Source organism: Callorhinus ursinus, unplaced genomic scaffold (genome assembly GCF_003265705.2).
Source record: "Callorhinus ursinus isolate GAN/ISIS: 27379988/994484 unplaced genomic scaffold, GSC_fseal_2.0 scaffold142, whole genome shotgun sequence".
Taxonomy (NCBI): domain Eukaryota; kingdom Metazoa; phylum Chordata; class Mammalia; order Carnivora; family Otariidae; genus Callorhinus; species Callorhinus ursinus.
The window spans coordinates 14091-37601 of record NW_027397204.1 but is presented as its reverse complement, the minus strand read 5'-3'; the positions used below and the strand labels follow the sequence as shown (position 1 = coordinate 37601).

At 43.1% G+C, this 23511-nt stretch overlaps 3 protein-coding genes across 3 annotated transcripts; 1 reads left to right on the top strand and 2 right to left on the bottom strand.

Annotated features, from left to right (window-relative positions):
- Nucleotides 1-8912: 8912 nt before the first annotated feature.
- Nucleotides 8913-17474, bottom strand: LOC112838220 (histone H4). Its single transcript, XM_073890349.1, has 2 exons — nt 17265-17474; nt 8913-12953 (listed from the first exon to the last, which is right to left on the bottom strand). The coding sequence occupies exon 2, from the start codon at nt 12613-12615 to the stop codon at nt 12304-12306; it is 312 nt and encodes a 103-aa protein (XP_073746450.1). The 5' UTR covers nt 12616-12953; nt 17265-17474; the 3' UTR covers nt 8913-12303.
- LOC112838325 (histone H1.3) lies at nt 17463-23332 on the top strand. Its single transcript, XM_073890347.1, has one exon. It carries the CDS (start codon nt 17463-17465, stop codon nt 18126-18128), a length of 666 nt encoding a protein of 221 aa, XP_073746448.1. The 3' UTR covers nt 18129-23332.
- On the bottom strand, nt 18495-18887 carry LOC112838335 (histone H2A type 1-E-like). The gene has a single exon (XM_025891184.2). It carries the CDS (start codon nt 18885-18887, stop codon nt 18495-18497), a length of 393 nt encoding a protein of 130 aa, XP_025746969.1.
- Nucleotides 23333-23511: the final 179 nt, after the last annotated feature.

Here is a 23511-nt window from a genome sequence, read left to right as displayed (position 1 = left end):
CACATTGGGCAATAGGAGGAGTGTTTCCTAAAGAAGCTGTTTGCAAACTGAGCGCAAGGTATAGGAACCCCAAGAAATTGTGCCTCACCCCAGGCCTGGTCAGCAGGGCAGCTTATCCCCTACAAGCCTGATGGGGCAAGGAAGGAGGTTAAGAGAGCAGTGTGGAAAGGGGTCCCCCCAGGCACTGGGGCTTTGAGAGAGGAGTGCAAGCAGCCTGTGGGGGCCCCTGGAGGGGAAACTGGGTAGTAAACACTCACAACACCCATCTTTCTGTTCCTCCCATCTCCTACAGGTGGTTTTCACTGGCTGAACCCAACCAGAGGTGGGGGTCCAGGTAACCATTGGTGGGATCCATACAAGGGAGCCCCACATGGCCTAGGGCCAGGGGGAGAAGGTAGAGCCAAGTCTGGAGGGCCAACTGGAAGATACTCAGTACTGTTATGTTTGAAGTAGGCTATCTCCGTGTTTTCTAAAATGAATGTTCTAGAAAGTTATCTGTTCCTATGACACACTTTCTTTCGAAAGATTTAAAATTCTTTGCCTTGTCCCTGGAAGCAGCTTGTAGGGTTGGTGTCGCAGTTCAAACCATTCATAGACCACATAGGGCTTTGTAAACTATTATGAACAAGTTACTCCATATACCCAGTTCCACAGAATTGAATATTTACTCTCTAAATCTATGAGTTTTGAGTTTAGAATGATGTATATTTGGTTGGCATTTGGCTTTCCATGGGAAAAATTGAAACCTGACAAAGTAATCATGTGTTTTAAGTTTAAAAACAAACAAGAAAATGAAAGAGAACACAACACAACTTTTAAAAAAATAGATGTTAATTCAAGGTGGCATTTCAAACTTTTAAAAGATTTTTTAAAGTTTGTATGTATTTTTCACCACAGATAATTATTTTTATATTCCTTGCTCTATGTGAATTATATAACTTGCTTTTTTCCTTCTGTTTTTAGTTTCCCATTGTGTGCCATATTTTTCATAAGTTCCTCCAGTTTGTACATTTTTTAAAACATTTTATTTATTTATCTGAGAGAAAGAAAGCACAAGCAGGTGAAGGGGCAGAAGGAGAGGGAGAAGCAGACTCCCTGCTGAATGGGGAGCACAAGGTGGGGCTCCATCCCAGGACCCTGAGATCATGACCTGAGCCCAAGTCAGACACTTAACCAACTGAACCACCCAGGCGCCCCTGCACATGTATTTTAATATGAACAGACTATGTTTCGGACACACTTGCACAGGATTTATTGGTAAGGATTTAGCCGGGCTGCTCACCCACTAGCAACCCATTGCATAACTTTGGCACTTTGCTGCCTCCAAACAAACAGATCTATACGTTTTGGCTCCATTTCTTAGAAACAAAATCCTTTCTAGGATATACATTTTCCCAGTTACTTTAGTTTTTCCATCAAAGCCAAGCTTTTCAATCCACTTTCCCATAGGCCCCAGAATATTTTGGGCCCTTATATAATATGGCAGGGTTTAAACAGCAGACTAGGGCCAGAGTGACTGGCTTAGAATTATGGCTCCAACACTTACGAATTGTGTAATAAGTCACATAAGCTCTCTGTGCCTCAGTGACCTCATCTGTAAAATGGGGGTGATGACACCTTCCCAACAGGGTTGTTGGGAGGGTTTTGGAGTCAAACAGACATCGCTTGAATCTTGGCTTCTCTGTTTTCTGGTCTGAGATCTTGGAAAGTGTAACACTTTGGAAAGTATAAAAACTAATAAATCTCTACACTAGTGGTTTAGAGTATTACACAGTGTTTTTGAGAGTTGAGTTCTTATCTCTAAACCTTAGTTTAACCCATGTGAGGGATAGATGGTGATCACCAACAATTTTAAATGAATTTTTTTTCTCTTATGTTTTACTTCTAATACCCCAAAGAATTTTCTGTTCTCCAAGGGAATAGAGAAAAGGAGAGTTCTGAATCACAATAGGGCTCTTTTATCTCCTACCATGGTCGGGAGAGTGTGGCCACTCTGCGGACAAGTGCACGATCAGCTTAGGTCTCCAGGACATGCAGCACCCGTGGGACCCTCTGTTCTCTGCCTTTCCACCTGCCATTTGCTAACTTGGCAGCACTCACATCAGTCAGTGGAATGGCTACCTGGCTTTTCCACCCCCTGGAGGCTTTATCCTCCTCTCTATGATTTCTGTAGCTCCCCTCTATAGACCAAAGTGAATTCCCCGAACCCTTGGGTTACACACTTCCCAGAGCAGACTTTTCCCTTCTTCTCTAGTTTTTTGGCTGGTCGAATATTTGAACTTCCATAAGACAGAATAACAGAAGCACAACAAATTTCGTACATACAGGAGCCCCATAAAAATAAGATTCCCCGGCAGTCAGGTAATCGAGGTTTATACATGTCATCCTGAGCTAAGGGGAAGCGGGCTGGGATCTGGGGCTTCAACGGGAAGGAAGACAACTTATAGAAGATGGGAAGAGCAAATGTTTGGTAAATAAATGTTTGCCATGGCATGCAGGTAGGTCTTTCAGATACAGAACTTACCTCTGTAATAGGCCAGAATGATTGTCAGGCTTTTTAGCCTCATCATTGATTTTGTTTTAGTTTCTCAACAAGTGCTTAAGCCCTTGGGGGAATGTGCTCAATTCAAACCTCACTCCAATTAATTTCTAAGTAAGAATGCTAATGTATAAAACTAACATGGATGTGACGTCTAGAGTTGTGGCCTCCAAGAGTGGAGGACTTTTTACAAGAGCTGTCGAGAGAGATTAAGTGACTTGTCTAAGGTCACCTTGTTGGGTTTTCTGAGGGAAGCCTGTGGTCTTTTTACTAAATGTCTGTTTAGCTGGTAACCATCCATTTGTTTATACATTGTGGTTGAATCAGACTAATCGTAAGGATTTAAAACTTGTGTTTCTCCAAAGCTGATGGTTTTCCTCTTCACTGCTGTGTATGCTACACTAATATTCTTGGTGAGGGACTTGATCATACTGTGATCACAACATTGCAGGCAGGAGACGTTAAGAGGCAAAGGAGTGGGGTCTTCTCTAGGGATATTACCTTCACTTTTATTCAGTGCACACCAGATGTCTGGAGCACCCACCACATGTCAGGTGCTGTGCTGGGCACTTGTGAGAGGAGACGGACAATACCCAAGTGCACAGAGATGGTAATTTCAGATGGTGAACAGTACTGTGAAAGAAAGAAACTCAAGGTAGTCAGGGACCGTGGCTTATGGGATCCTGCAGATGCTGACAAGGCTTTTGAATTTTATTCACACAGAGGAGGAACCTGATCTGGTTAGGTTTCATGTGTCAGAAGATTTACTCTGGAGAAGCTATGTCTGTCCCTTAGTGGAGGTCGGAGTGCGTGTAGTGCAGAGCAGTGTGAAGGCCGCTGCCGACGGCCGGGCAAGAGCCGCATCGGCCTTCAGCGATGGTGGAGGTGTGGTGAGGGGACAGTGCAGAGAGACACGGATTTTCACTCTAGGATTGTTTTACTTGGAGGGCCGACGAATCCTTAGACCTATTGCGCCCTTTACCCCTCAACAATGCTGTCTACCAGTTGACAAGTTCTTTTGTCTCCTTTTAAAAGACAGTATTTTAATTGTAACTCTGCCAATATCTTTATCTAGAGGCCTATTGCCATTTTTGTCTTTTATGAAATTTTTGTAGCCAAGAAAGGCAGGATTACATTTTTTTTTCTTTCAGATGGAATTGGTGTAGTAAATTCTTGGTTATCAAAATACTCAAAGTTTGGGGACTTTGAAATGATAAATGTGATAAAAAAGCATGATACATAACTGTACGATCTTAATTACATTAAAATGCTTACTTCTGTAGATACACACATGGGACCTAGAAGTCAGACTGTAAACTGCTTGTGATTATGGATGACTTTGTTCTTTGCTTCTTGTGTTTTCCAGTTTCCTTTTATGCACATGTTAACTTTTAAAAAATAAATTTTTAAAAAACCTAAAAAAATAAATAAATAAATAAAAGACTGTATCAGCGGCACCTGGGTGGCTCAGTCAGTTAAGCGTCTGCCTTCGGCTCAGGTCATGGTCCCAGGGTCCTGGGATCGAGCCCTGCATCGGGCTCCCTGCTCGGTAGGGAGTCTGCTTCTCCCTCTCCCTCTGCCCCAGCTCATGTGCTCTCTCTCAAATAAATAAATAAAAACATTAAAAAAAAAATAAAAGAAACTGTGTCTGTCTTCCAGGAACCTTGGTCCCCCCACTGTTGTGACAAGAATGATGTACTAATTCATTCTGTATCTTCTTTTATATCAGTGGCATTAAATCAATGTCTCCTCTTTAGAGTGGCATCCTGGGTCTGTTTCCGAGGAGTAATCCGAGCCACAGAGGATAGCTGTTACCTGAGTGAATTTGTACAAGTCACTTCATGTCTGAACGCCTGTAGAAAGAGGATAGATCACCCTACCTACCTCACAATGTTGTTGTGAGGACCCGATTAGATACTTTGCGTACACATTCTGAACTTTAAAGTATAATAAAAGTGCGAGTTACTGTGACCAAGCATTCCACGCCAAAGAAAGCCTTATTATCTGAAACAATTTACCTAATAAAAAGCCCGGGATTTCACAGCAATGACTATTGTAGGTTCTTAATTGTTTATATACAACATTCAGACTGTGCCATGTCGTTTTGAATTGATGCCAATTGGGGCCTGTAAGTCTTTTGTGCAATGATCTGATTCACTTATGCTGGGAGTACAAGACTTGTTCTGTCTGTCTGGTCTCAGTTTATCTTCATAACAGCCTGTCCAGAGCCTATGCCCCCACCTAGAGACAAGAAAGTGAGGCTGAGAAGTTAAGCAAACTCTCCGAGATTAAATACTGAGAAAGTTAAATGCAGGGAATCATTCCAGGGCCTAGAGGACCAAAAGTCCATGGTCTTTCATCTCTAGCTTTATGTTCAACAGTTATCCATTTATCCCTGCTCTACCTTTTTCTCTTAATAGCACATTTGTCCTCCTGCCAACAATTTGGGGATTAGCTGCTCCCTTAGGGCATGTGATTCTGGTTAGGCTAGAACGGGACCCCTGCAGTCGGAAGATGGGGCGGTCACATAGGGATGATCCATGTTGTGACTTTCTCTTCTGTTCCGCATATATATATATATATATATATATATTTTTTTTTTTCATTTGAGACAGTGTGAGGAGAGGAGAGGCAGAGGGATAGGATCTCAAGTAGACTCCCCGCTGAGCATGGAGCCAGATGCAGGGCTGGATCCTGAGATCAAGACCTGAGCTGAAATCAGGAGGCAGACGCTTAACCCACTGAGCCACCCAGGTGCCCCTGTGCCACATATATGTAACATATTTGTCTGTCATTTGGTTTTTCTCATTTGTGAAGTTCCTGAACAAGTTTTTGGTCAGTTTCTATACCATCCCCCCCCCAACCTTTTTAAATTGATTTAAATAGGTATTGATTTATATTCTGGATCCTAGCACTCTGTCAGTTTTATATCTTTTTCGGTTTCGTGGCTTGTATTTTTGCTCTTTACACGATTGCCTATATAAACGGAACCCCTTGTGTTTAACACAGTCACATTTACCCATCTTTTACTTTATTTCCTTTTTTCTTTTTCCTGTCTTATTTTACAAATTTCCTTCTCTAATCCAAGGTCATGATGGTATTTACTTATGCTATTTTCTAGGAGTTTATGTTTTGCCTTTCACGTTTCAGTCTTTAGTCGTCTCAGGGTGAAGTTTTAATTTCATTCGTTTTTCCATGTGGATCTCCAGCTTTGCAGGTGTCATTTCCAGAAGGCATCTTATGTTCCTTGCAGGTCTGTTATGCCTTCTCTACCCCATATTGAGTGCTCCCAGGTATGAGGGTTTCTGGGTTCTATACTATATTCCATTGGTCTTGTCTGGACTTTTACCAATACAATATATTGTTTTTTCACCACGATGCCTCGATGATCTTTACTATCTGGGAACAGAGTCCACCTCATTGCTTGTCACATAGGAGATTAAGTATTGATTTGATTAAGAATCCAAGCTGCGCATCTTAGAGATAAAATAATTATGCCTTTTACTCTGGGAACTAGGCTTTCCTATGGCAAACGTAGGTTAAGTTCCCAGGTAAAATCTCAAGTCAAATTTTCACACTATGACGAAGGTTAAGGCTACTTCAATTAGATTATTAGTCTTGTATTTGTTTCCTGTGGCTGCTTTATCAAATTAACACAAATTTAGTTGCTTAAAAGAAAAAAACCCTGAAATTTATTAAGCTTTCACTTCTGGAGGTCAGAAGTTCAAAATGCATCTAAGGGGCTACAATGAAGTTGTTTAAGACTGCATTTCTTTCTGAAGATCTAGAGGGATTTTTTTTTTTTTGCCCTTTTCAGCTTCTAGAGGTCACCCATATTCCTTGGCACGTAGCCCCTTCCTGTGTCAGCCAAGCACATTGCTTCAGTCTCTTCACGGTCACTTCTCTGACTCTCATGCCTCCTTTCATAAGGATCCTCGCGTTGCCTGGGGCTCACTTGTATGATCTCAAATCATCCCCTCATCTCCACACCCTCCATTTCATCCCATCTGCAAAGTCCTTTTCAGTAAGTTAACATACTCACAGGCTCTGGGGATTAGGACATGGGCATCTTTGTGGGCGGGCTGGGCCAGGGTATTCAGTCTGCCAAGGCCACAGCAAGGAAAGAAGCCTTTCTGCAACTGTGGGGGTCCAGAGCATGACACCCCAGTATATGCCACTTCGATATCGAAGATCAAATCAATTGCACTTGATAATCAGAATATTGATTATTTTCAGCTAAAGGCACTTGAAAAACAGTCGATGCAAGAAGGGTGCTCTGAACTTCCTTTTCCTTCCAGAAAGCAGGAGATGAAATTCCCATGTGAAAGGTGTCCCCACCTGCACCAGGAGGTTAAGAACATTCTTCTCACCAGAGACGCGAACTGAGATGGAGAGAAATCTGTAAAAACGGATCTCATTAAAATAACCCTTACCTTCCTTCAGCTTCCCTATATCATTGTAGTCACTGTTCCATAATTTCCTCTCTTCATGCAACCTAGGCTGTAAGTTCGCAGGCCTAGCCACGTCTTTGGGTCTTCATTTTCTTGGGAAGACTCCTGTGCACATGGAAAGTAGAATTTGTATTGTTTTTCTCCTGCTAATTTTACCTTCCTTACACATCACTGTTGGGAAGCAACTTTAAGCACCTAAAATACACAAACTCTACCAGAAAGTATTTAAAACCATTTAATACCTTTTTTTTTTTTTTTAAACTCCAAGTGCTTAGTTGCAAAAAGAAAGGCTGACTCTGGCTGATCAAACTTGAGAGGTGATGTTTTCAGTGGTAGACAGACGGCCCGCGTCCTGGGGAGGGGCTGTGGAACCAGGCCTGAAGCCGCTCCCAGGGACAAAAGCCGAAAGCATGCTGCGGAGCCGGCCTACCGCGCCCCGGGCGCCCGACCCCCTGGACGCCACGGGCTGCTTCCACCATCAAAGCCTGGACGCTTCTGTCCGCCCCGCTCCCAGCGAAGTGAGGCTCTGGCCTCTGCTGTCCCGTCCGGCAACTTTGAAGAGAAGTCTTTCCAAGGTGAGGCTGATCCGTGGAGCCTGGCCACACATCCCCATTTTAGCTGCCAGGGAGGCTGGCAGTTGCAGCCCGGAAGCCGGGATATGTGGAGCCCTTCTAACGTGGGAACCGCACAAATGCATGAAAGAAACAAATGGATCCGTAGTTTGCAAACTCCAAGTTCCACAATAAAAACAAAACAAAACAAAAACATACATACTTGAAACTAAAATTTTATGACGTGATATTTTTATTACATGAGATGGTACTTTGATATTTTCTATATATTATACTATACTATTTTTAAAAATCCACATCAATGGATATGATGTAGGAAAGATGTTAGGGCTCGAAGGCGAGGCCAAGAAAGAATTGTTGAGACGTCTTTGGTGCAAAAAAAAAGTGGTTTTCTTAAAGCACGCAGACAGGACCTGTGGGTGGAAAGAGATGCGCTGGGGTCATGAGTACGTAGCCTGTTACGTACTTTCAGGTTGGGAGGGGTTAGGGACAGCGTAAGTCTCTAGTCTCCAGGACCTAGCTGTTGTTAGGAAAAGGTCATTTATTACTGTTTAGTAACAACTCAGTCACGGGACTCTTCAGATGTATATCAGTGGGTCATATGCTTGGAGGATGATGGCCAACATGTATCTTTTGGGGGGGGGGTAGAGACAAAGGAAGTTTCCAAAGGAATTTTATGTGTTAAAGTAGACTTACAGGATTCTGGAGGTCCGGCTAGGATTGCCTTTTGCCCTTAGTAAAGTATTAACATCAAGGCAGCTGAGCTCCCAGAGGAAGGTCACTCTGCCTGTTTCAAGGACTTGTCAGTGGGCTGTACGTAGTAAGGAGATTTAACTGTTCTTTTGCCTTTGTTTCCCACAACAAACATAGGTAAATCCAAACTTCGGAAGTGCAGTCACGAACTCTGAATAAACATACCATTTTCACTCAGAGTAAATAAATTTGGATTAATTTGGATGATCAAATATTTTCATAAAAGATCTGTTGCAATAACTTTTTCATACTGTATCAGTGAATATGCTAAAAACATAATACCATACATTTTTAGGAAAGTTTACATTGTAGAAAAGATCAAGCCTAGTTACAGAACTAAAGAAACATTCTTTTTTTTTCCAAGTAGGCTCCACACCCAGAGTGGAGCCCAACATGGGGCTTGAACCCATGACCCTGAGATCAAGACCCAAGCTGAGATCAAGAATTGGATGCCCATCCAACTGAGCCATCCAGGCACCCCAAGAAATAGTTTTTTTTGGCGTCACACTTAAATCAAATATGAACCAAAAAAAAAACAAAAAACCCTGGGCGCCTGGGTGGCTCAGTTGGTTAAGCGACTGCCTTCGGCTCAGGTCATGATCCTGGAGTCCCGGGATCAAGTCCCACATCGGGCTCCCTGCTCAGCAGGGAGTCTGCTTCTCCCTCTGACCCTCTTCCCTCTCATGCTCTCTGTCTCTCATTCTCTCTCTCTCAAATAAATAACTAAAATCTTTAAAAAAAAATCCTGCTAATCCCTCTTTTATTTTCTTTCTCTTATCTCATGCCAGCAAAATAAAGCTTAAGAATTCTATAGCAACATATGACTATTCCATTAAATAGTGATAGAAATCTGGCTCACTTTGATTACATATGAGCCTATGACAGTGGCATTTTTGTGAGAAAATTTTGGGTAAAATTATCCTCTTTGAAAGGTGGACTTTAAAATAAAGGCCTGCGAGAACAAGAAACAGGAGGCATATTTATTTTATACATGCAGATTGGGACTCATTAAATTATTTTTATCCCAAACTGAGAGTTTACAATCTGTATCTGAAAGTCTGCGATGGTGCTTTGTAGCCACAAGCCTGACATTTGTGTCAGAGAAAGTGGTAAGAGAGGAAAAAGTTCTAGGGGAGCAGATAAAATTATTAAAGGAAAGGAATTTGTATAAAAGTTTACTTGTGACCTTTGATAGTTTATTCATTCCATTGAATCATCTAGTCATTGCACAAATATTTGCTAAGTGAATACTAGGTGCTGGTAATTACCTTGGTCCTGAGAATAGCAAAATGAAGCCTTCAAGGCATCTAGAGAGCTGTTTAATTGTGTAGTAGCTCTGAAGTTGGATTGGGAACGCTGATGCTGGGTTAGGTACATGCGTGGAGCATGTCTTTTGGAATGTCAGGAAGTCCTAGGGACTGATTTTGTCCGGCAGAATCAGGTGAAGTTTTCCTGATGGAAATTCTTAAAGGAGTGAAGGGGATCAGGATCTGCCACCCCAAAATATGCCACTTTATATAAACACTTATACAAAGCATAAGAATTAATTCTGGCTGAAAGCATTTGAGTTCCTGATATCTTTCTGCGCCTAAAAGCAGGTCCTTTCAAAAATAACTCAGTTGTTTTACATCCCCTCCTTGGGAGCAACATTCGTCTCTCATTGTAAATGAGAAGTTGGTACCACACCCAGACTTTGTCATAAACTATCATATCTGCCATCTATTCTTTTAGACCCATTTATCTTTCCAAAAAGTCATTTGCTTTTCCATAAGAGCCCTTCTTCCCTCCCTGTCCCCTACTAAATTAGGTACATAGACCCCAAACTCTAACTTCTGCTTTGGGTTCCTTATTGCCGAGGGCTTTTACGTGTGTATGTGATGCACATGGTAAGCGTCTGTTTGTTTTCCTGGTTAGGCTGCCTTTTCTTAGTCTCATTTACTTGGTCCAGCCAGAGAACCTGAGAGCATTTTTATAAAACCTCCCCAAAAGTTGAAGTTTTTTTTGAGGATGGAGACACGTGTATATAAAAGATACTGCTGAGGAAAAGAAAGCTCCAAGTATGACAAGTATATTCACCTAGAGAAGTCAGTGGTGGAGAGGGAGACGGGCTGGAAGAGGAGATTCTGCAGGTGAGCAGATGCCAGGCTGGAAGAGGAGATTCTGCAGGTGAGCAGATGCCACATAAAGCACAAGAATTGGATTTTATTCTGCAGATGTTAGGAGAACCAGTGAAGGCTTTTTATTTTTTGTAGTTTGGCCTAGATGAGATAATGAAATGTGCACATCACTCAGGTGTCTGACTGCAGCAAGGTGGAGGGATTGTGGTGGTGGTGGTGGGGGGTGAACGATGCAGGCAAAGATCTGGCAGGAACCTGCAGTCACAGAAGGGCTTTGAGGATTGGGCTGGAAGGCTGTGTACAAGAGGCAGAATGTCCCAATACCCTTTCAGGGTCTCTGGCTGAGCCCAAGAATTAAATTGACATAAAACAGAGTAACAAGAGAAAAGCATACACATGTTATTTAATATTTTTATGTGCTCATGGGAGTCTTCACAGGAACATGAAGCCCCTGAAAGTGGTTAGGCCTAAGTGCTTACACGCTAGGTTGAACAAAGAATAATAATCTTGAAATAGCAACAAAAATAGGAGGGGACGAAAGGAGATACAGGGTTATTTTAACAAGGTCTGTTTGTATAGATTTCTCTCAGCATGACTTCTAGTGATGCATTCTTCTCATATAGACATGACTCCTTTCACGTGGGACCGTTATCTGCCTTCAGGGAGAAATGGGAAAGTCAGAGCCCCATTCTTACATCTGCTTTTCAAGTGCCTTGAGCTCAAAATCATCCTTATGCCAAAGTGGTGTATTTTGGGATGGCCCCTTCTGCTACCGTTCTGCTGATCCTCAGTTTTTTCCTGGGTGCCTGGATGTCTCACCATCTCTGGAAGAGTCTGGAAGAGAGGACTCAAGGAAGATCTACGGACTGATGTGAAGACACTGCAAGTTTGTTCACTGGGAAGAATTACAAGCAGAGGAATAGGGCCCCAAAAGCAAAGTGAGAAGAATCATGGAGAATACAGGATCTGGGTCAGGACGAAAGGTACCAAAAACCCTGTGAAGAGACTGCGAAGGGAGGAGGGATGAAGAAGATCAGTTGCAGCAGATGGATGTTCTAGTGTTCTTTAGGACTTGGCAATTAGGTCGCTGGTAACCATGGCAAAGGTGTTTTAGTGAGTGGTACAGAAAACAGATAATCATGAAGAGTGACTGAGACATGGATACTCCAGATTTCTTGGAGATTTAACATAATAGTTAGGATCTAGTAATTGATAGGGGTCTGGATTAAGTGGAGACAGGTATATACATTGATAGTAAGGAGCCAGAAGAAGACTTAACGCTGGGCTACAGCACTACCGTTAAATTAGGCCAGCCAACAAAGCTCACTAGTTCGTTAAAAAAAGCTATTGACAGTATCTTGTGGGCTTAACACAACACAGACGAAAACTGTCCACGGTCAACAAGGGCGTGCTTTCCCTGGCATCCAGGAACGCAAACCCAAGTCTTCAAGTAGGGAGAACGTTTAGAACATCAATAGCTGGGTGAGCGTGGGCTGAAGGCCACCTCTTCTGGCTGCCCGGCAGAGAAATGGAGGGAGGGATGAGGTCCTAGGTGGGAAGGCCAAGACAGAGCGAACAGAACACATGAAGGAGGCAAGCCCGGCGGCTGCAAGGTGCACGCCTTCCTTCTCCGGGGTCCGCCGGGCGCCGCCACCTTAGCCAACCGCCACCGGCCGCGGAGCGCGTCTCCAGAAGCCGCCGGGGGAACGGGGCGCCCGTTCAGCCAGAGTCCGAGAAAAGGAACAGCGACAAAGCATTAGGTGTTACCTCTGTCCTCCGGAAAACAGCTCTTCCTGTGACCAAGTGGGTGGCCCTGAGAAGGGCCTTTGGGGACGACGGCGAGGCTGCAGCGCCCAGATTTGCGACGAAGCTCAGCCCCCGAAGCCGTAGAGGGTGCGGCCCTGGCGCTTGAGCGCGTAGACCACGTCCATGGCCGTGACCGTCTTGCGCTTGGCGTGCTCCGTGTAGGTGACGGCGTCCCGGATCACGTTCTCCAGGAACACCTTGAGCACCCCGCGGGTCTCCTCGTAGATGAGGCCGGAGATGCGCTTGACGCCGCCGCGCCGGGCCAGCCGCCGGATGGCGGGCTTGGTGATGCCCTGGATGTTGTCGCGCAGCACCTTGCGGTGGCGCTTGGCGCCGCCCTTGCCCAGGCCCTTCCCGCCCTTGCCGCGGCCAGACATGCCGAACAGCAGGCAGCCGTCACAGTGCAGTCCCGGAGCTCGGCCTGCAGCCCTTTATATACCACTCTTGCGGACCTTTTTGGAAACTGAAGCGCTAGGGGCGGGAACGAGTCCTCCGCTCCGCCCCTTCCCACCTTCCTCGGCGGGGCCCCGGCTTAGCGACAGGAGGGGGGCGGGGAGTGCGGGCCGCATCTGACTCCCCTTTCCTTGTAGAGGCCGGAATCGCTGGTTTCTGCGACTAGTCCTGTGCCTGTGGGATCTCTCAGATCATTGATATTGTATTAGTCTCCTCACCTCTTTTATCATTTATAAAAAGGAGGCAGTGACGCTACGGTTGTCTATAAAAGCGAGGGATAACAGAATAAAAGTAATTTTTAAATGTGAAGACTTTTAAAAAATGCAAGTATTAATGCTTACAATTTTAACAATACTTATTTAAATGGGGCAGATCACAGAACATTCCCCTTTGGCAGGACATATATACTTACGTGGTTTTCAGCATTCCTGATAAAAAGGAAACTCTAGGAAGGGGAGCAAACTCTACCCCCACATTTGTAAAGCACTATTTGTATTGTGGAGATGAAGAATTCCAGGCTTGGAGACCTAATCCTGTTCTAATAAGTGATGTTGTTGGGGTAGAACTGAGGTCTTCTGATCTTGTCACCTACTACTAATCTATGTCAGTAAAATAACTGAAGATACATCATGCTGTGTAAAAGTTTGCAAATCAACAGAATTAATAATAAACATAAATGCTAATAAACTGAAATACTGTCCAGGTAAAAAGAGTTGCAGAATTAACATTCTATACGTAGATGATACATTGATATGCTTAATAGACAAATGCCAATATTTACTCATTCTGTACATTCACAATAAGTGCCTCCCTTCTGTGTACTATTAAAGGTAATTTAAAAAATTCCTTCTCTGCTGGTACTTACACTATAGGCAGGCAGCCGATTATTGATTTCCTTTAGGCAGACATTATTGAAATTTAGCTCAGTTACATTACCTGCAGACTTAGGACCCAGTGATCTTCCATGCATCAAAGAATAATCACTGATTCGTTCATTCATTCAAGAACTTAGGGTCTAGTATATGCCAAGATCAATGTACAAACACCGGTTTACAAAGACAATCATATAGGTTCTTTTAAGGAACTCAAAGCTTAAGAAGAAGGAAGAGAAAAGTGAACTCAGGGTGAGGGGTCAGACATTGGCCCCGATTACCAGTTTCCATCCAGCAGTAATGGGTGCAGCAGCTGTGTTCCAACAACCTCAGCCTCACCTGGGAGCTTGTTAGATGCACAGAATTTTAGGCCCGACCCCAAGTCTACTGAATTGATATGGCATTTTTAATAGTATTTCCAAGTGGGTGGTATGCTCATTCAAGTTTGAGAAGAGGTTTTTTTTTTTTTTTAAGATATTATTTATTTGAGAGAGAGAGCAGGAGTAGAGGGAGAGGGAGAAGCAGGCTCCCCGCTGCGCAGGAAGCTCATTGGCGGGTGGGGTGGGGGGTGGGGGTGGCTGGATCCCAGGGTCCCCGATCCTGACCCGAAGCAAAGGCAGACGCTTAACAGACTGAACCCCCCCAGAAGCCCCAAGACATTGTTTTAAAGCTGTGTTGCCCTCGTCAGCCTCTAGTCACGTGCACTCATTTAAATGTACAGTAATTAAAATGAAATCAAATCAAACATTTCTTCCATCACTCTAGCTACATTTAACTGCTAAATAGCAACATGTAGGTAGTGGCTGTCTATTTGACAGTGCAGATAAAGAACACTTCCATCATTGCACATACGTGACATTGGGCTGTTCTGTGACAGTGAATTTCTTCTGAGGAACTTCTAGTGCAGACTGGGGAGGGAGTGTGGTGGATATTTGAAAATTAGGCTTACTGCAGGAAGTGAGGATTGGAGTATTTTTGAAATATGAGAGCGATTAGTCAACCTCTGGGTATAACAGATATCACAGAGAGAGAGGGACATACAAAAAGGAAATTGGAAGTTTGATGTCGGTATTGCCCTTCATAGGAAATAAAATGAGATCTTTGGAGAGGAGTTTCAAGTGGGAGAGTGCTCTTAGATGAGACCATCTGAAAGGAAATTAAAATAGATGTGCTTTTTCATGGCCCTTCTGAACACATCTGATTCCGACACAATGCTCTATCTGCTATAGAGCCCTTATGCTGCCTTCTCTCTTTTTGGGTATTTACAGTCACTTTTCTCTTAAACTCTGAAATTCACTGAATTTTGGAACACATAAGTACAGCCACCATGGACTGACCTGGTGAGTGCTACCTAGATCTTTCAGAGTGGTTTACTGTGATGAAAGGGAGGTTGACATCAAAATTGGGAGAACATGAATTCCTAGGAGAGCTATCCATCACTCATCCAACTGTGCTTTTTCTCAGTTATTTTTATATCTATAAAATTAATGGTGCAAGTTTCAGTCCAGTGCAAAATCAATTGTCTTAAAATGTATACAGACTTAGGCCTCAAAAGTAAGGAACACAACATTTTCGTGGTTTACCAAAGTAATAGGTGGAACCTTTCAAGTTCACAGTCCCTTGGGATGAGCCAGCTTTCCAGAACCTTGTTTATGCTACACGTACAGAGAGGCTAAGTACCTCGGTCTCAGGCCATAGCAGTAAGGATATGCAGCCAAGCCCCATCCTTCTATAAACATCTGGGGAAGAACTTTTCAGGTGGAATCAAGTCTCAATTCTTGCCCTCCAGGAAGGGCAGAGATTACCCACAGTGAAGGAAATAGCCCCAAAGTCTTCTTACTTATTTAGAACCTAAATAGCCCTGGAAACCAGTAAGAGTTGTACAAGAATGGAATGGTGACATCCGCTGTGGGATCCTGTCACCCATCTTAAATTGAGTGTATGTAACTTAGGGAACAATTCCAAGGAGTTTTCAACAACAGATGTTTTGGCTACAATGATGACCAAAATGGTAAACTTTTAGAAATCTGAGTTATAATTCTATCTTTAGGTCTAGATGATAATATAGGCTCTGGTCTGAAAAAGAACAGGACCTATGTAATGTCTGGGACCATTGCTATTGACATTGATGCTACTGAGGATGACAAACGGTCCCTTCTAGACACACATGAAATGCCTGCTTAGGGAGAACTGCATGCTGCAGATCCAGTCCTATAAGTGTACTCTCTAAACACAGTATTTGTGTTTGGTTTTTAACATGGACTCAAGTCCCAGAGGCTTGGTTTCAGTCAGTGCCAGTCAATAAATGGCTACTTAAAAACAGGCCAAGTGACTTTTATGGAATTAAGTGTTAGTGTAGAGAGATGACATCCTCAAAAATGATGATCTTATCTTGGATTTATTTGAGAAAATTCTTAAATTACCATTGAATGTAAACCAGAATAACAAAATTTTTAAGAAATAAGGGTATTTGTTAGAAGAGACATAACACCAAAATACTGTTCTTGCTTATTTGTTTTAACAAGCATGGAGTTTAATTTCAGTATCTGACTATTTAGTAGATATTAAATTTGTGCTTAATTATCCAATATTTACCTAATTTCATTAGCTCTGTTGTGTTGCAAACCAACAGTAAAGCAGTAAAGTGGGTCACAGTTGGCTGTGAAATGTTTGTTCTACTTCTTAGGTGGACATATTTCGCCAAATAATTGAGGTTGTGACAGCCCACTTCATATTCTGTTAGTAAAAAGCCCAGGGAACATTATGAAAATTCAGAAAGAGTGATTTAAATGAGAACGTGTCCCTTCTAATCTTGTGTCCCTTACTGGCGAAGCTGGAAAAGAGTCACATAAAATTTGTACTTTAAATATCATTTTGAAATACAGGAAATATGTACAAACAAAATTCTATGCTAAGTATTGGAGGGAACATATCTTATGGACAGGGTGTCATTAAGTAATTTACAGTTTTAAGGAGATGGGATAGAAACACATGAGTTTGTGTTCTTCAGCTCCTAACTGGTAAAATGAGGTAGAACTACCATTGTAGAGCTTCACGATTACCTTTTGCTCCTTGTAGATTTGGTGGTTGGTCCCTAATGCCCGTCCCAGGTCTGAAAAATCTATTCTACCACTATTTTAGGAAAGTTGCTATTTAGAACTTTTTGTGTGGAAAACGAATGGCGCATCCATCCTCATTCCCCATTCTTCCTAAAATGTTTAAATCTCCAAAACACGGGGGTCGAACACAGTTTACCCACTGGTCACTCAAATACTTAAAAATGAATCTATTAAAAAAATCGTTATCCATCTTGTACGTAGAATGTGCTATCCCAGTGCCAATTCCCAGGGCTTCGTGCAAACTGCGGGAGAGCTGTGCTATTGCTCTCGCGAAAAAAGCGTCTTTCCTTGTATATTTGAGTAAAAATGAGCTTATTTATATAAACTTGCAAAGGAACGAATGTGCAGAACAATGCCCTGGGAGACAGACGTGCAAAGGAAAGAGAGAGAAAGAGCATTTTTAAGGAAAATCTGAAAGTTGTCTCAATGCGAGCCAAGTTTTAAAGAGAGCTGGGGGAATGGGGAAAGTTTCGGGGTACTGGCTTTGAAACTAGGGATAGCAAATAAAGCAGGAATGAAGCCTGAGGACTCTTGGATCCGTTTCCCCCAAATCTCTAATTATTTCATGCCCAGATTTCTTACGTTTTTCTTCTTTTTTGAGAGGAAAGAAACACAGCCACACTGCGGAGCGGAGGAGCCCTTCTGAGCAGCGCTGCGCACGGCGCAGGGAGCCAATCATCACTCAGCCGCTCTCTATATAAACCCCCAGCCGCCCGTCTGCGAGGCACGCCGTTCGGACAGTTTGAGCGCACTTTTGGTCTTTGTTGGCGAAGCAGGAAGATGTCGGAGACCGCGCCGGTTCCTCCTGCTGCTCCCGCACCTGCGGAGAAGACGCCTGTTAAGAAGAAGGCGAAGAAAACGGGCGTTGCTGCCGCCAAGCGCAAGGCGTCCGGGCCCCCGGTGTCCGAGCTCATCACCAAGGCCGTCGCCGCCTCCAAGGAGCGCAGCGGCGTGTCCCTGGCCGCGCTCAAGAAGGCGCTCGCGGCCGCCGGCTACGACGTGGAGAAGAACAACAGCCGCATCAAGCTGGGCCTCAAGAGCCTGGTGAGCAAGGGCACCCTGGTGCAGACCAAGGGCACCGGCGCCTCGGGCTCCTTCAAGCTCAACAGGAAGGCGGTTTCGGGGGAAGCCAAGCCCAAAGCCAAGAAGGCGGGCGCGGCCAAGCCCAAGAAGACGGCCGGGGCAGCCAAGAAACCCAAGAAGGCCGCGGGGGCGAGCGCCCCCAAGAAGAGCGCCAAGAAGACCCCCAAGAAGGCCAAGAAGCCCGCAGCAGCGGCTGTCGCTAAGAAAGTGGCCAAGAGTCCGAAGAAGGCGAAGGCTGCCAAGCCCAAAAAGGCCGCCAAGAGTCCAGCCAAGGCCAAAGCCCCGAAGCCCAAGGCAGCCAAGCCCAAAGCGGCCAAGCCTAAGGCGACAAAGGCAAAGAAGGCTGCGCCTAAGAAGAAATAAAAATTACAGCGGGATGTCCTGCTTTGGAAATCTCAAAGGCTCTTTTCAGAGCCACCCACTACTATCAGGCAAAAGAGCTTAGTAACTAGTAAGTATTTTACTTAGCCATTATTTTGTTTATATATTAGAACCTGCATGCAGCTCGTTTTACTCGTTACCAGTCAGTCCACGGAGAGATCTTTCAAAATTTGCCGCCGGCGACGGATTGGCTCGCTTTCACTTAAAGCGACAGGGTCCTGTTTTGGCGCGCACCCTGCCGCAGCCGGAAATAGCTTATAGCCAGTCGGGTCACAGTTCTCGTAGGACAAATAGGTGGCTCTGAAAAGAGCCTTGGGATTTTGGATAGAAATCGCCGTTTTAAAGGCTTCACTTCCCCTTGGCCTTGTGGTGGCTCTCGGTCTTCTTGGGCAGCAGCACGGCCTGGATGTTGGGCAGGACGCCGCCCTGCGCGATGGTGACGCGGCCCAGCAGCTTGTTGAGCTCCTCGTCGTTGCGGATGGCCAGCTGCAGGTGGCGCGGGATGATGCGCGTCTTCTTGTTGTCGCGCGCCGCGTTGCCCGCCAGCTCCAGGATCTCGGCCGTCAGGTACTCGAGCACGGCCGCCAGGTACACGGGCGCGCCGGCCCCGACCCGCTCGGCGTAGTTGCCCTTGCGGAGCAGGCGGTGGACGCGGCCCACCGGGAACTGCAGGCCGGCCCGCGACGAGCGCGTCTTGGCCTTGGCGCGAGCCTTGCTGCCTTGTTTGCCGCGACCTGACATACTAAATAAGAAACTAATTCTCAAGCCAGTCTGAGGAAGGGGTTATTATAGTCTCTGTTTGGTAAAATTTCTTTTCCCATTGGTTTGCAGGGGCTGTTGAGAGTTAGCCAATCAGAAGGTACTCTTGGCTTACGTGTGCTCTAGAGAAAGAAAATACTTCACCAATTAGAGATTGAGATATTAAAAGTTGTATATATTGCGAAACAGTAGAAGAGCCTGTTTTTTTTTTTTTTTAATTTTTACTAGATCAGATGGAGTCCTCCTTTGTGGGACTATTCACGCTTTTCTTCGCTAAAGCTGCATAATTTCTTACCACAATGATGCTAAGGAGTAGTAAAAAATGTAAACTTTACCTCTGGTGGTTTATAATTTATTCTCTTTGCCAGATTCCTTTCCCTAGATTGTTGAGGGGTTCCAGGGAGACATGCTTGGCTGTCGAATATTTCTGCCGAATACTCAAGGAATAGGAAAAGTGGAACAGTAAAAGAAAAATCTCTCCGAAGGCTGTGCGGTTTGTTAGAAAGTTACGGGAGTTGAGGTGACCAGGGCAAAATAAATGGGTTCTAGATGGGTTGATCTGGCTGTTTTGTTTCCAGGGCTGAGGTGTTTTTATTTTCATTTTTTATTTCAGGGAAGCCCTCTTAATTTTACTGGGAAATCTTGGCAAAAATCTGAGTCCTACAGATCATTATGGGGCTGTAAACCTGGATGAGAAAACATTGTGTCTTTATTTTCATAAAGTGCAGTTGCAATTTAGCATTTACTTCATTTGTGTATAGACAGCTAATCAAAATGGATTTTCCAAGTGCCTGTGGCTTTTTCAGCAATGGCAAGCACAGATGTTTTCTTATCACTTGAAGTACTGCAGATATCTAGAAATAAAGTTTACACTTATTCTGAGCTCTTGACAGTGACATTCATTATTCTACCTGCTTCTTCTAGTTATATGTGTTCCTAATGAAACACATTATTATATGCACATACTTAAAAGAAATAATATGATAGCAATTTTAATGTCGCTTTCCTATCTTGTCTGCTTTACTATTGAGAAGGTGTCTATTGACTATCCAAAGAATCTATAGTAGGAAAGAAGTCATACACTGGTGAATTTATCTCCAGTGGGCACACAAATACCTCACAGTTGAAATACCTTTTCACTTAGTTTCTTTGTTTACAGCCTCCTTCTCCTATGCTTATTGGTTAATAGCTGACTGAAATTTACTAAACTTTCGCACAACAGGGTGGGGTGATATAGCCTGCCAGTATCTTTCTAGCTCTTCTACCTAGTAGTTCGGTTTTCCCCGATTGCAGCTGCAAACCATAATTTCTTCTTTCCATTAAGAGTCCTAAAAAATCTTTATGATAGTGGCTTGTTTGAGAATGAGATCTGGATAAATGGAGGGAATGTGAAATATTTACACAAAAGAATCTTTTCAAAGACAAGAGTTTGTGTGGAGTGGGAAAGTTAGGGAGCAAGAGACCCGTGAGCTCTTTTCTACCCAGAATGAGAGCGCTAGTCTTCTGATGAAGAGCAATGAGGAATAAGGGAATTATGCCACAATGTGGTATTCAGTGAGTGGTCAAAATGACTACGGAATATTTCTGTAGTTCCTTACAGTGTACAGAACACTCTGATCCCCTCCCTAGAAAGACTTTGCATTAGGCATAGTTAAAATGCTTGTTTCACAGCTAAGAAAATTGTGGCCCAGAAAGATGAAATGAGCAGAATCGCCTTGTCAGTAAATGGTGGACCTGGGTCTCAAATACAAGTTTCTTTGTTCCTAGGGTCTGTTTCTTTACACTGCGCCCCATCTATTACATGAACTACAAAAGGGGTGGAGTTCTTGGTTTCATTTTTAGGCTCATCCAGGAAGGTGGTAGAGTTCATGTGATTCTGTTTTAGGCCCTTCGTGAGTTTTCTAATTCACAAGCCCTTTGGAATGCATCAGACACAATATTAAACATGATTTAATCAGTGACTAGTTTTACTCTGTGGTCTACTCTTCAAATTCCTTTCCCTAGGACAGGCCTTTGTTTCAAGGGCATCAAAACTTACTCCAATCTTTTTCCATCTCCCCAAATTTTTGTTACAGTCAGATCATGAGTCAAGAACACTAAAGACGTCTTAGTGTTCTGCACCAGGAAGATGAGGGAGCAGGAAGCTCATTCCCAGTCACTATATTTCACCATTAGCCACATCCCTAGTCTCCCTATGAGGGTCTCTTGAAATGCTCATGCTTGGGTTTCTGATGCTCTTTTGCTGCACCAAGATGGTCTGCCAACTATGGTGACAAAAACCCAGGTTTAGAAAACCCCAACAGATTGATACTTGAGGATGGCAAAACATCAGACAGGAGCCTTTGTGAGTAGTTCTCTCTGAGCCACACAACCCAATCAATCAACTGGTCGTCTTAGCACGGAAAGTGTGAAGCGCATGTTCAAATTTTCTTAAACGCAGGAGTGTACTTATGCACATGGCATAGGTCTGAGCCAAAAGTAATTTTTAGGACCAGGCTGAAGTAACCACTTTCTGCTTTCTGCTTAGTAATCACCTGACTCCTTACAGCTGGAGGAGGCAAACCGAATTCATGGCACTCTGTTGAGGCATTGATTATGCCTGCCAGTCAGTCACTGAAGAAGCAGATTGATGTTTAAAGAGTCTAGGCAACTGACATTTTCTCCTTTCTCACATGCTCTCCTTCTCCTCTCACACTTGGGATGATCTTACTGTTTCCTAACCAGCATTCTAATTCCAGTGTCTCCAGCCCCTAATTCCTAAATTCTGGTCATTCTGTTACAGGTCTTATGAATAGGGCCAGTGGCTCCCCATGGCCTCTGGTTCAAGTGAGAACTTTGTAGTCTTTTTTCATAATAATACCATCTGCTTGCATTAATTAGCAGTAATAACAACTCACATTTACCTTTCATTGCCTTATTTGTGTTTTTTTTTTTTGGAACAAGTTGTTCACCTGCCATTTCTTCTCTCTTCTCTACCTGGGAGAGTTTTTCCAATTCCATCTCAAGTTCCTTCTCCATGAATAAATTCCCCTAATTAAAAAGTCTTCTTATAATGTGTTTTGATGACATTTAACAGTTGGGTACCATTATTATCAGTGGCAAATTAATAATGCTCCTATTCTTTTCTCTCATTAAAGTATACCTTAGGGTGTTATTCTTCTTTGTCTTGTTTTTCCACTACTCTTAAGTGTGTGTGTTTAATTGACTGAGGTTTTTTTTTTTTAATCATGATAAGTGTACTTTTTAATCATCATCCCCTATTTCTCTCATCCCCCTAACCACCTTCTCTTTGGTAACTATCAGTTTGTTCTCTAGAGTTAAGAGTCTATTTCTTGGTTTGTCTTTCTCTCCCCCCCCACTTTGCTCGTTTGTTTTATTTCTTAAATTCCACATGATTGAGATCAGCTGGTATTTGTCTTTCTCAGACTTACATCACTTAGCTTATACTCTCTAGCTCCATCCAAGTTGTTGCAAATGACAAGATTGTATTCTTTTTTTATGGCTGAGTAGTATTCTATTGTATGTATCACCTCTTCTGTATCCATTCGTCAGTTGATGATGGACACTTGAGCTGCTTCCATAATTTGGCTATTGTAAATAATGCTGCAATAAACATAGCGGGGCATGTATCCCTTTGAGTAACTGTTTTTGTATTTTTTGGATAAATACCCAGTAGTGTGATTATTATTGGGTCTTAGGGCAGTTCTCCTTTTAATTTTTGATGAACCTCCATAGTGTTTTGCACAGTGCCTGCAGCAGTTTGCATTCCCACCAACAGTGCATGAGGGTTCCTTTTTCTGCACATTCTTGCCAACACCTGTTGTTTCTTGTGTTTTTGTTTTTAGCCATTCTGACGGGTGTGAAGTGATTATCTCATTAGAATGGACTAAGTTTTTAATCCTGTCCAATGGGTGAGATTATCCCTGGGTATTAAATAGATTGAGTAACTTTATTTTCTGTTTTTCTATGTAGGAAGCCAAGAGTAATAAATCTCCCTGCCCCTTTTATGGCCCTTTTCCCCTTGCCTTGACTTACACATTATTTCCCTTACTTTCTGAAGTATGCTGCCCAATGTGTTGGGGCTACTGCAAAAAGAAAATAAAAAATATTTATAGCATTTTTATGGTAAAAAAGTCTCCTGATATAAAACTTCAATATTTACCTGTGGTCAGATGGGGTAGGAAGGGTATGCAGAATGAAATGGAATTTCTGAATTGTGTTGACTTTTAGTTGTCATTGCCATAAGAGAAAGCTCCTGGTCGTTCAGAGATTATACATTTAAACAAAATATGTAGTTATAGCAACAATGTTAGCTTAAAATGGATATACAACTTAATGTACCAGTAGATACATATGAAATGTGACTTGAATAATATTTGTGATCCTTCTCCAATAAAATAAAATTTATTAAAAAAACTTGATAACAAGTACTACTATTTCAATGTATACCTTTTAAAATTAAAAAAAATATTGTGTGTGTGTGTGTGTCTTAAACATGAGAATTGTTTGAATGGTGGGTAGGAAGGCTAAAAATTGTCCATGGTCATGTTATATTTTTATTGTTGTGCATTGGTTATATCTCTGTGCAACTGGCTGTTATTATAGT

Coding starts and splice junctions, on each gene's coding strand:
- LOC112838220 (XM_073890349.1), bottom strand. CDS start 12,615: ATGTCTGGCCGCGGCAAGGGCGGGAAGGGCCTGGGCAAGGGCGGCGCC.
- LOC112838325 (XM_073890347.1), top strand. CDS start 17,463: ATGTCGGAGACCGCGCCGGTTCCTCCTGCTGCTCCCGCACCTGCGGAG.
- LOC112838335 (XM_025891184.2), bottom strand. CDS start 18,887: ATGTCAGGTCGCGGCAAACAAGGCAGCAAGGCTCGCGCCAAGGCCAAG.